The following is a 13,689-nucleotide window of genomic DNA, read 5'->3' as shown; positions in this document are numbered from 1 at the left end:
TAAAATGATGCATGGAACTGTATGTTTATACTTTGCATATTTTATGTCACTAAAATGAATTTAATAAAGAATTTAATAAAGCTAAAAAAATAAATAAAAAAAAGCTTATAGCTTAGAAGAATTGTGTGATTTGTATTTCTGTATTACCAAAATTTTACACAAAATTCAAAATGTACTAATTGTAATTAAATTAATGCCCCAATGCAAAAATTGTAATAATACCAAAAGAGCCTTCATTGTTTTTACATACAATATAATTTCTTATTTTGATATTAATTTTGCTGTAAAATCTAACCCAGAAGTTTCTTTAAAAGATTCACCTTTTTCAGACTCCCAACAATCTAAAAAGATACAGCATCTGAACTTGTAAAAGTATTTTTTGTCAACGTATTGATTATCCAAACAGGTTGTAATTTAAATAATATATAGTTATACAACATACTGATATAAAATTAATTGCTGGACATAAATACAGTATACTAAAAGTACATTCACTGCACTCACTCTACAGCAGCATGCGGCAGAGCTTTTGTTCGGACAAATCTTAAATTGCAAGCGTTCACGGCCTTGAACAATAAAAGCTATTTCTTACCGCTGTGAGGTAAATAAGCTCTCATCTATGAATTGACCTGCACAACATGTGAGACAGACAGTATGCCTTGTTTAAATCATGGTGCTACATTTACTTTGGAAATCATGGCTGGTTCAACACATCAAAGCCGCAGTCGCAAACAAAAGTTTCTCGCTCTGTTGAAGTTCTGGAATTTTCTAACTAACTAAGTGAAAGTGAATGTAAGGTAAAGTCAAGAAACTTGCATTAATGTACTAAACAGCAGTGGGGAAGATGGTGAGGATCTACTGCCCTCCAGTGGACAGATGTGATACATGAACATTATTGCTGTGTGTTTCTTAGTGCATTTAAACAAATAAATTAATGTTCTGTGTATTCTGGGTGCTTTTCTTTTTTGCTGGCAGCTGGGCAGAAGTAATATGGTGATAATGTTTCATGGCATACCTTATTGAAGCTTCCCTTTCTTTTTATTAGCCACTTCTGAAAAATAGGTGACAAATGAACATGATGTTAGAAAGCCTCTCGACTCTTTCCACTAAAATGAGGCTTTTTTTCAGGTGTCATACATTGCGTTTGGCAGGCTCCTCTCGGATGGACAGGCAGGCATCTAACATGATCACTCCCATGTCGTCCTCTACACTGTTGGGGTCCTCCAAAGATAAAACCATCGGAATTGTTCTGCAGATAGAAAGTTCACAAACCTTATGTGTTTATCTGTTTCTAAGGAGAAATTATTGGATGTAAATTTCATGGAAGTTATGAAATGACAAAGTTTTCCACACCTGTCCAATTCCAGTTTATGAAGAGGAAAGCTGCTTGATCCCATGAAGTCATTGGATCTTAGGTCACGATCATATACCTGCATTAATCATAATTGTGAGATGATGATGACTATTAGTGTTATAAAATGAAATAGTGTTACCACATTTATACAAATAAAACTAAGACAAATTAATAAAAAACCATACAGAAACACAAAACATTCTCTTTTGTTAATTAAAAAAAATAAAAATAATTATATATATATATATAACATTCCAAAAAGTTTTTGCATGACATTAATATATTTATATATTAACGATTAATATCAAGATATAAGTAATTCTGTAACATAAATACACATTGTAAAAAATTGTATAGAAAATTGTACACATTATTCATATATTGTGACATTTGAATATTTGTTTATATTTTCATATTATTCCAACATTATTCTGAATTAATATTTTTCCCAAAAAGAGTACCATGAACTGAGTAATCTTAAGATATAACAAATTCTATAACATTATAAATAATATAATAAGATATGCTTATCACATAAATCACATTGTCTCCATTTTATTAAACTTATTTTATTTGCAGTTGCTTGCCACCTTTATTGTACACATTATTTTCTTCACACTGAATTGTTATATTAAAATGAATAATAGAGATATTAAAGTTCATAATTAAGCAGTTATTTGCATTATGTAATGATGTAAATGTATCCCGAACCTTGAGAAAAACAGTCTTATCGAGGTCTCTGATGGGTAAGGAAAAGGATTCATTCCAGGTGGGATTCAGGTTCTTGTTCACAACTTTGCTTTTGTAGATGTTTTTGCCATCTAATTTGAATTTGACAAATGGGTCACTTGTACCTGTAGAAAACAAAGTTATCAGTATAAAAAGGACTCTTCGGGGCTCAAAACATGTTCATCTGATTCTATAGTAATTGATGCATAATGTTTGCAAAATGATTTTTCAAAATGATATTTTGTGGTAATCAATCATACGCAAGCCACAAATTCGGATGACTGAGCTTTGTTTGTACGTCCATTTAATGACAAAACATGGTGGGCACAGCGTTTCACATCATCACACTTCCATACACTGAATAAAACTCATTATTTAGCCAAGCGTTCTTAGCGTAGGGAGGCGGACATTTTGTCTCTTTCAGAGTGATGGGAGCTGGCTGATTGTGAAAGAGTAAAAATTATAGCCAGCGTGAATCTGATAATTTAATGCCGGTGTATTAAAACCCCAGAAACCGGGAGCAAGCAGTGTTAATCTCCAAAGCCTGTTAAGAAAGTCTGCCTCGAGTCTGTCTGCGAGAGGGGAGGGCGAGCGGTCCGTCTTTGTCTATGCAGTGGTATGCAGATTGGCTAGTAAGAAGAAGAAAAAAAATATGAGAGAAAAAGAGTCCATCGCTTCATTTGTATGGATGGATAAAGGAGTGCTTGAGAGAACCTGCGGGGAGCCTGGAATCACATGACAAAAGCCCTGTGGGGACGGGCTGTCAGGCCTGTCAGCTCGCCTCTCCAAATGAACATCTCCAGGAGGCAGCTCCTCCCTGCCAGCCGCTGACAAGGAAACCTCCAGGCAGCTTGACAGGAGGAAGGGGGCTCAAGCAGCCAGGGGAAGAGCTCCGGCGTGACTGAAAACAGTGACGGCGGAAATTAACAGAAGGAAAATGGAGGACGGGGAGGGGACTCGCAGGCCGTTTTTCCGATGTAGTGTCAGTCGGGGAGTGAGCTGGGCGTTAATTGTTAGGCAAATATAGGTGATGGAAAAGACACGAGAGGGGGAATGCCGTCATGTCAGACGAAGTGAGGACTCAACTAGAAATGCAAACGACTCCAGACCGATACAGACTCTTCTCAGAGAATCATCTGAATCAAGATTATGAATCTGAAAGTGAAAATATTTCAATATGAAGAAAAAGATTGCATTTTAGACAAACTACTAACTATACTTGTCAACTACACATCAACAGAATATTAGTAGACTGTTAGTAGACTTTTAGGTTAGGGTCTGGGTTAGTAGAATAAGTTGACATGAAGTTACTGATAGTCAGTAGAATGTCAGTTGGAAGTGTTAGCAGATTTTAAGCGGACAGTCTACTAATACTCTAATGACTTAAATGACATAGTTGCAAAGTTACTTATAGTTAGTAGTATGTCTAAAGGGGACCATTGAAATAATGTTACCAAAGACTTGGTGCATGCTTAATTCTTTCATTTTGCAGTTGGGAAAATTTTGGATCTGTATCATAAAATGTTTGATCTGTATCATACTGTAGACATGAGATGTGTCATTCTCAAAGAACACCACACGAGGGCGCAATTTCACAAACGAAATAAAACAAAATATAATCTTTTTACGTTTACTCATTCACCAGACATGTTTTCAAAAGAAACTTACAAATACAAAGTGATTCATCTTAGGTAGGTTATAACAGAATTAGTAACATAACATAACATTGCATTGCATTATGACCTAATATTGTGTTGGTGAGCCCCAAAACAGCCCTGAGGCCCCTGACCCATAGAGGCATGGACTCCACTAGACCCCTGAAGGTCTGCTGTGGTATCCAGCACCAAGATGTTAGCAGCAGATCCTTTAAGTCCTGTCCCTTCACCTCCCATGAGGTGGGGTCTTCATGGATCGGACTTGTTTGTTCAGCATATCCCACAGATGCTCGATTGGATTGATATCAGGGGAATTTGGAGGATGTTCATTTGGAGAAATGGATGTTCATTTCTGGCTAATATATCCAACTCACTAACAGGTGCTGTGATCAAGAGATAATAATTATTCACGTCACCTGTCTACAGAATATATCCTGAAACATAGTCTCTACTAAAGTCACTGCCACTTCTGTGTACAAAGAGATGAGCATGGATTGGAAATTGAATTTTCTGTTTTTACTATTTATTTGTTTGTTTGTTTTCTCCTGCAGGTGGCAATGTACCCCATTTCATAAATGATATTTAGGCATATGAATTCACAGATTTTACCGTACATAAAGTAAGTTACAAACAACCTTTTAACAACAAAAAATATGACTTCAGGGACAATTATTTTTTGTTGTTTGGGATTCAACACAAAGGATTTGTGGAAGTACATGGCCAAATTCTGAACAGGATATCTGGCACGCAATAACTTCACTCAGTCTATAGTGTGCATGACCATTTCATTAGATTCCGCTGGCACAGAGGAATATCGCTAGAATATATTCTAATTATGAAAAATAATGAGGTAGCGATGGTAATTAATAGCCTCTGGGCATACACCTGTGACTTTGAACATGAGAATGAGCTGCCCAATCAGCTTGCTCAGGCCTGCCAGATATACTGGCATTGTGTCTGAAGAACCACTCTGGGTATCAAATGGAAATTTAGTACAATCATATGCCTGTAGGATGCCTGTAAACCTTAGCAATCGAAACTCTCTCTCTTCTCTCTCTCGTTATCTAGTTCTCTCGCATAAACAAATAGTTAAGAGATAAAAGACAACATGTTTTACATTATGACACCAGGGACTATGTACAGCCTCTAGGAAACAACACCTCAACATGACTCTATTTGCATCAGCTCCGTAGTAGGAAAAAAAGCAAGGCCAGCTCATTTGTTTCCCAGCACTAGTCTGATAAAGCGTACACATGACTTCTGCCTGTGCTATCAAGGTACAACATTACAAAAATGAAAGACAGTAAATGACAACTTCCAAAAACAGGTTTTTGTTTTCTGAAATGCAACATGGTTAGAGTAGCCAGACAAAAGTTACAGAAAGACATTCCGGTCCGACCGCATTCCGCAGTTTTGGAACGACTAGATAAGCTGGCTCAACATTCCATTTTAACCAGTTCAGTCCTCCCCGCCTGCCATACATTCATAATGGCCACAAACAAAAGACGTGTGGGATAGTCACATTTCATTTGATTTAATTATATAATGCATTACATGAAAATAAAAAATATTACTTAACTTTTTATTTTATATTAGATTCATTATACTTCTACAGAAACGTTTACAGATCTCTGAGTCAACATTTAAATTTGAGATGTATGATGCTAAAAAAAAAAACATAACAAAAAATAAAAAAACGTTGTACTACTCTCAGTAAATTATTTGATTTTAAACTGAAGAACTTACAATTGTAACAATCTTCACAATCTGCAGAATTTATCATTCATAAGATTCCAGAACTTAACCATAACCATCTAAACTGCATAATCCACATAAAGCTCAGCTGATTTCCACATTAATAAAGTTACCCTTATAGGGTTAGTTCAGCCCCCCAAAATATATATATATATCATAATTAATAATAATCATTTTATTTATAAAACACTTTACCTTTTAAAGAAAATCTCAAAGTGCTACAAAGGGAGGAAAAATAAAATAAAGAGCAATTAAGAATGAAGTTAAAATCAGCTTCCAACTAAAAATAACACAAAAATGTAACCACAAAGCAATTTAAGCTTTGAAAGAGTTCCTGATTACTCAGCCTCATGTTCACCTTTGTTCATCTTCAGAACACAAGTGAAGATATTTTTGATGTAATCCGAGAGCTTTCTGACCCCTCCATAGACAGCTATTTAATTAACGCTCCTAAGGTCCAGAAAGGTAGTAAAGACATCGTTAAAATCATCCATGTGTCGCCAGTGTTTCAACATTAATTTTATGAACCAACAAGAATACTTTTTGTGCGCATAAAACTAACAAAAATAACTTTATTCAAACATTTCTTCTAGCTTGTCAGACTCTTACGCTGTTGATACAGTGTAAACACCGGCGGGCTATTGGCCAGTGCTGTTCACGTGAACACGACGCATGAGCACGAGTCGTTCTGCCGTACAATTAGGAAGCACTACACTGTTTACACTACGTCAACAGAATGACACTGCCCTTCACACGGGACGTCTGCGTTAACACTTGATGGATGGGGAAGCTGAAGGTTGGTGATGATGTGACTGTCATGGTGACAACAGCCAATCACATTACTTGCCGCTTGGACCAGATTCACCAATCGTCTCTGCCACCTCCTTCCAGGCCTGGTCTCTCCGTTTTGTGTCCTGGTATGTACCAAAGATTGGTCATACAGAACCGGGTGATTATCCATCACAATTATCAGTTTTTCCTCCATTTTGATCGTTCTTCATTTACCAGTGTTTTAAATGAATGCAATTGGCTAGCATCTGCTCTAGGGTATTTGCCTTCGGGTGATTGGATTGATGACGCCTGCTTTGGCACTTGAAAAGTTGAGACCTTCTGTGAGTTAAATGCTTGCGTCCGACAATTTAGTTTGGAAACACATGACATCGGCCATTCAAGGTAAATGAGAAACGTTAATGCTAGAAGAAATTGTTGAATAAAGTCGATATGTCACTTCATAAAATTAAGGTTAACCCACATTTTTTGGTTGAAATGTGTGTTATATTTGATTTGATTTAATTATTCATTCATTCATGGATCCTTATAAGGCTTTCTAGGGTCATGGGGCTGGGGTCTATGCCAGTTTCTTAGGCCAGAGGCAGGGGAAGCACCCTGGACAGATGGTCAGTCCATCACATGCAAACTCCTTCAAAAAACATAACCTTCTTGCTGTGAGGCAACAGCTTAAGCACTGAGCCACCATACTGCCTAATTGAATTATACTGTTATTATAATAAAATCAATAAAATAATAATATTACTCTCCCTCCATTAAAAAGCTAACAAAAATAACAGTTTCACTCTGAACATTAGAAATCATTAGAATAAGGAATGTTTCTGATAACAACTAAGAATGTAGACATGCAAGATCACAGCATACTTTCATCCATCCATGGACAGAAGAATCTGTTCTGTCAAAGTACAGCATTTAACCACAAAAAGTAGAAATCATGACAACTTCTATGGTAGCAGCTGACAGTGTTGACATCTACAAGCCACTGTAGGTTTCCCAGATCAGCAACAAGTTCAATTCTAATCATTATAAAAAGTCTAGTAAATGCATAGCCTGTGCATCAGATTATAAATACACTACTGTTAAAATTTTTGGAGTTTTTGGAATTTTTTTTTAAATCAAAATATAATTATCATCTTAAAATATCAACATATTCTTACATTAAGAAACAATTACTAGACAAGTTCAAATTATTGTCTTGTTTTAATAACTCAAAATTAAGAGTTTTTGCTTAAAATAAGCAAAATAATTTGCCAGTGGGGTAAGTAAAATAATCTTGAATTAAGGTACGGTAAGAGATACGGTAAGAAACAAAACTGAATGTGGAGGATTTGAACTGTGATGATGATTGACAGGATGCACGTAACTAAGCGTCAGAGTCCGTTATAGATGACGAAGTAGTATGTCCCGAAGCTTGCATACTCTTCTGCTACACACTCAAAAGTATGTACTTTTTCTTCACAAAAAGAGTACATACTTTTAGGTCATAATATACATAGGCCAATTGTGGACGCAGCATCTCAGATAGGGTTGGGCGATAAAACGATAACGATAATTATCAAGATATAATTTTCCTCGATAAAACGCTAACAACAGTTTGACCAATTCTCGGTATAATGCTTACGCGCTATGCGTAATGCTGCGCATGCGTATTGCAGACCGGGCTTCTGGGTACTGCACGCGCTGCTGTTTACAGTCAGTGGCTGACAGGCTTGGAGGATCGAAGTGAAGTGGAGCGATAAAAAGGAGCGATAGTGAAGAAAACTAAGAGCTTACGACCAGCTCGGAGGACCTGAATAGCGGTGACAAGTTAGTTCGCTCAACTTCAATGGTTTGGAGATATTTTGGCGATCCCATCCGACATAAAATAGCGATGAAGGCTACGTGGACTGCATGCTTATCATAGGTACACGTTCACCACACGGAATTTAATTATTAAATGATCGTGCTTCTTCTAAGTTCTTCCATATAACATTGAGCCCAACACAGCGGTAAATTTACATTAACTTCATTCACACACAGGTTTATTACCTTGTTAGTTGCGGTGGGTGACTTACAACAAGCTAACGCTACCTAACTATAATCACTAAAATATCGGACTTGTACATCGCTATCATAATTGTTTGTCTTTGGTGATGTATTAATGACTCAGCATCGCCTGTATCAAAAGAGAAATAATGTCATCTGGTGTTTAAAATAAATAAAATAGACTAGACAGCCCTTACTGGAGATCCACAAATACTGAACTTTGCTCTCTCCCTCCTCTCGCGGCCAGCCCACTGTCGGTGAGGTGTGTGTGTGAGAGACAGATATGCACAGGGGACCTTTTTTGTTTGTTTTTTTTGCCCGTTTGCGTTTTTAGTGTTTTACTACTTACACGATAAAGTAATGATATTATTGATATACAGTGTAGAGTACAAAAAAGCTGACCACAAATAATATTTTAATAAATAAATCTACCTTAGTTTTAATAAATTGTTCACCTGTTTGGGAAGTGTTTGTCATGTTTTGACAATAAAGGATAGTTTAAAACCACAGTTAACTGTCTATTTTCTACATCTTTCACTCAGGAGCAAAAATTTGCTTTTAAACTGTAAAGAAATAAAGATTTTACATTTATTGTGATATTTATCGATAGATATGGAAAATTATATCGCAATAATTTTTTTGGGCCATATCGCCCAGCCCTAATCTCAGATGTTTCTCGTCGCTCTGCATACGTCATTTTCATCACTCTGATTGGTTTTAGGTCTATCCAATTGCGCCCAGAGGCATTTGAGCGACGTCTGTTGGTGACGCCCCTTTGGAAATTATTTTTCTATGAAGCTTTGCCAGACCATAAGTCAGTTACTACTGAGAATGGTCTGGTTTTAACCAGGCTACAATAACTCAGTGTAACAAGAGAATGTCACAAAAGGTAAAAGCTAATCTCAAGTCATCTTTAAAGGTGATCCACCCCACACCCCTGCTCTCAGATCCTGCTCTCAGAGAGGATAACGATACACTGACACAAGACTAGACAAACCATCAGAAACTTCCTGTAGCATGTAAAAGAAACCTTTCGTTTTTAGAAGCCAGTTAAATAGAAAACACTGAAAATGGAAGTGGTCAACATCAAGATGAGAAAACTCCTCACAGTGCATGAAACATTCACATTGGGTTGTGGCTAATAAAGCATCTTGGCCAAAGTAAAAGTAGTTAAAAATTCTCAATTAGATGATTAGGATTTTTAAATTATGCATTGTGTGTAAAAGTCATTACCTATTTATTAACATTCCTCATGCATTAATTTCCAATGAGTAAAACACCCAATGCCATCCTAGGTTAATTATCTGTGTTAGTCATCGTTTTAGAGTTCAAGAAATACCTGAACGGTCTCTGATAACCAGGTTTCTGCCTCCCTTTAGGTTGATGGTGAGGAGATACTGGACTTTCTGCTGTGTTAGAGCACTTTGACTTTCATTTAACCCTTCTGAGCTCTGAAGAGTAGTGTGTAAAAGACAGTCAAGGCTGGATTATTATTATTATTATTATCATTATGTCTTTAAACAACACTTTGCCCATTTAAAATACTCACATTTCGTTCATGGTCTGTCAAGGAAAACGCATCAAAGTCACTGGTTTCATTGGGAATGTCCTAAGGGAGAGATTAAGATGTAAAATCAGAAAGTTCTGCATTACTTTGCCTCTTCTACACATTTAAATTCAGGGCAGAACAGTTATGATTAATCATCTTCTATCAAGCAAACATTAACATACAGTAAATGGTAAAATGAGGATTTGGCAACATGCTTTTTTTAAATGTCTAATAGCAGACTATTTAGTCCTAAATGATATACTGCATAGTCCAAGTGTTAAATGAAGACGTATTAATTATTTATTTTGAGTTGCATTCTTGAATTATTAATTAATTTGAGCATTAGTAGCTACCAATCATCCTACTTTGCTTGATTTATGTTTGTTTACTTACTTATTTTTGTATTTTGTTGTCATTTCTATTGATGGAAATTTCTAGTGATCAGATTGGCAGATTAATTAATTGTCTATTTTATTATTTGTTATATTTTAATATTTAAATGTCATCATTATCATCATCTTCAGCTTATCCGGGGGCCGGGTCGTTGGTGGAAACGGTCTAAGTAGAGACGCCCAGACTTCCCTCTCCCTAGACACTTCCTCCAGCTCTTCTGGGGGAATACCGAGGCGTTCTCAGGCTTGTCCTAGGGTCTTCCCCGGGGTCTCCTCCCGGTGGGACATGCCCGGAACACCTCCCGGGAAGTTGTCCAGGAGACATCCGAGACAGATGCCCAAGCCACCTCAGCTGGCTCATCTCGATGTGGAGGAAAATCTGCTCTAAACTTTTAGAAGGTTATATCGGTGCTACGTATTTGGAACCACTAAAAGGTTCTATATAGAAGTATAGTTGAGTATACTCCAAAGAACCTTTAATGCTAAAAAGGTTCTATAATGACAAGAAAGAACCCTTGGCACTTAAAAAGGGTTCTATATAGAACACTGCAAAAAACTCATGTCTTATTTAGTATTTTTGTCTTGTTTCAATATCTAATAATTATTACATTAAGAAACAATTACTAGACAAGTAAAAATTGTCTTGTTTTGAGTAAAAAAATACAATGTAAAATAATTTTGTTTTAATCAAGCAAAGTGGCAGAGGGCCAATATTATACTGAAATATGTTCAGTTGTATACTGCATATACTAAGAAAATCTGGATTTTTAAAAAATGTAAACATTAAACAGATTAGAACCTTTTAAGGTTCTTCTATATAAGAACCTTCTCTTCTAAGAGTGTATACTGAGCTCCTCCCGAGTGACTGAGATGTGAACCCTATCTCTAAGGGAGCGCCCATGCATCCACTCTGTGGAGAAAGATCATTTCGGCCGCCTGTATCCGGGATCACGTCCTTTTGGTCATGACCCACAACTCATGACCACAGGTGAGAGTAGGAACGTAGATCGACCGGTAAATCGAGAGCTTACAGCTCAGCTCCTTCTTCACCATGACAGACCGGTACATCGACCGCATTACAGCGTTATCACTCGTGAACAAGACCCCAAGATACTTGATTTAATCTGTTTAATGTTTACATTTTTTAAAAATCCAGATTTTCTATGTATATGCAGTATACAACTGGCCCTCTTCCACTCTGCTCGATACGATAGATATAAAAAAAAATCCTTTGAAAACATATGTATCTAATAATTCCATATTAGAGTGGTTTTGAAGATCAAAATACTTTTGTCTGTGGTCAACGAAAGAAATTTGTGTGGGTTTTACATTCAAGTAATAGGTTATTTTCTCCACTGGTTTTGAGGGTCTCTCCTGAACGCTGGGTTTTGATGGGCATGCCGCGCTGGAGACTTGGAAGTGTGAACCGTGTCCTTTAAATGTCAAGTCAAGAGAGTGAACAGTGCTATTTGAGATTCACAGGCCTACGGACGGCCTTACGTTTTGGTAGCCTGTCTAGAACACATAGCCCCGAGACCTTGGGCTTTGCGAGTCCTGGCCCATACATGTCCGAGTCTGATCCCGATCCCAAATCGCAATGAACCAACAAATAAGGGATTCTCCAGCCTGTGACAGCGTGCTAAAGGTATGTTCTCTTAGACATATAATCAAAACGATCTATAACAATGCAATACAATTACATATTAAAAAAACACGCTTTACTCACAAGTTTGTTGCATCATTGCTGTTGGATTAAATATAGAAGAAATAGCATTGTGTTTTAATTTCAATATGTCTGCAAATCCAGCATCGACCTGACACTTGTTACAAACAATTCCGAGGTGAAATGAAGTGAACACCAGTGTTTCCCACACACAGACTAATTTGTGGCGGTCCGCCACATAATCAACACAGGCCAACACATATTGCTTCGTCATTATTTTTTGACGCTATTTAAAAGACGCACGCATATTCGTTTAGTTGCATAGCTCTCCCCCCGCCTCTTGTGCCACTCTCTCTCTTTCTCTCTCTCTCTCTCTCTCTCACACACACACACACACACACACACACAAAGTGCGTTGTCGCCAGCTACAGAGATTTATGTCGCTAGTGGGCATTCCCACTACAGGATGCCTATAAACGTCATTAAATAGTACTGTTTTTATCACTAGTGTTTTGCAGAACACTGCAAGTTATTAGAATACATACACACTGTATAGGTAGGTAGACCATATCATATTAGGTATAGGTAGACCATATTAGTCTCGGCAGTGCCAACTCACACATTTGTCGTGAGACACACACATTCAGGCTCTGCTCTCACCGTCTCACTCTGGCCAAGAAAATCCCAAAACATTTTGATATGAAACAAAGTCTAAGCTTTTCACTAAGTTTTGATACGAAATTCAAACAACAAATAGCGTTTAGACGCACAGTTAAAACCAGAGCCGTTTAATAACAAAGATGTGACGTGTTCATCTCGCGGCGGCGCGCACGGCCACGTGATCACAGCGTTCTAAACCAGCATGTGTTAAATAGACAACAGCTTCACTATACAGGTATTTGCAGCGATTTTTGGTAAACCGCATAGTGAGCATTGATTATTACATCAACCGCTTTTACAGTGTCATTTTAAAATGGAGAGTGATGGAGATGCAACATTGCAATGTTATGCTCTTCTTGTACTTACTATCATAGTCAAATGTTACAATACACGTTAACTGTTTTTAAATTAAATACATTTTATTAAATAAACTATATTTTAGTTTTGTGATATTTATTGAATATTTTGAAGAGATCTTTTGGTACTAAATACTATTTGTGCAATAATTATGGTCCACTTAAAATATTTTTCTTCTAATATTATATTATTTATATTACAATTAGTTAAGTAATTAAGGTTAAAATAGAGAATTCCAATGGAAAGAGGCAAATTAGAGTCATGTTGTGGCGAAAAAATAATAATTTTGTACCACACATTGCTTTCGAATCTGTGGGAAACACTGGAAAACACATACAATTTATTCCCCACGTGAGCCTGCACTTCATTAAAAATAAAGTTTAACTCATTCCTAATATTAGGATCCAAAGGTGTTCTTCCACAACCAGGAATAGCGCAATATTCTTCGGCATGTTTATTGCTGCTGGTTAGCAATCCAAGCAACTCCACGAGTCAGTGGGCGGGGCTACTGAATTAGACATGCTCATTATTCTGTGGAGGCGTGTTTCGCCAGATGAAGCACACGATCGTTTTCTGGGCCTGGTGTCTATAAAAGCTTTTCTTTGACTAACAAGGAAGTTAAAACGTACAGGATATTCTTATATTACCATGACCTTTTATATATCAAAAGCTCAAGTTAAAAGTTGATTTCCCAATTCATCACCCCTTTAAACAAACATGATCCTTCAGAAATCATTCTAATATGCTATATTCGTTTGGTT

The 13,689-nt window shown here is 36.9% G+C and overlaps 1 protein-coding gene across 1 annotated transcript in view; it reads right to left on the bottom strand.

The window, feature by feature from the left end:
- The window catches only part of mctp2a (multiple C2 domains, transmembrane 2a), a 66,001-nt gene that overhangs the window by 47,494 nt on the left and 4,818 nt on the right, over nt 1–13,689 (bottom strand). Inside the window, exons 3-8 of the mRNA XM_067418919.1 lie at nt 9,857–9,916; nt 9,647–9,758; nt 2,066–2,208; nt 1,354–1,430; nt 1,138–1,249; nt 1,016–1,051 (exon numbers count right to left, since the gene is read on the bottom strand). Of these exons, the coding sequence (XP_067275020.1) occupies nt 1,016–1,051; nt 1,138–1,249; nt 1,354–1,430; nt 2,066–2,208; nt 9,647–9,758; nt 9,857–9,916 (540 nt within the window). The remainder of the gene's footprint in view (nt 1–1,015; nt 1,052–1,137; nt 1,250–1,353; nt 1,431–2,065; nt 2,209–9,646; nt 9,759–9,856; nt 9,917–13,689) is intronic.

The sequence above is a fragment of the Pseudorasbora parva genome, chromosome 16, assembly GCF_024679245.1.
Source record: "Pseudorasbora parva isolate DD20220531a chromosome 16, ASM2467924v1, whole genome shotgun sequence".
NCBI lineage: Eukaryota > Metazoa > Chordata > Actinopteri > Cypriniformes > Gobionidae > Pseudorasbora > Pseudorasbora parva.
The sequence above is the reverse complement of the archived record's forward strand: the minus strand, read 5'-3'. Positions and strand labels throughout refer to the sequence as shown.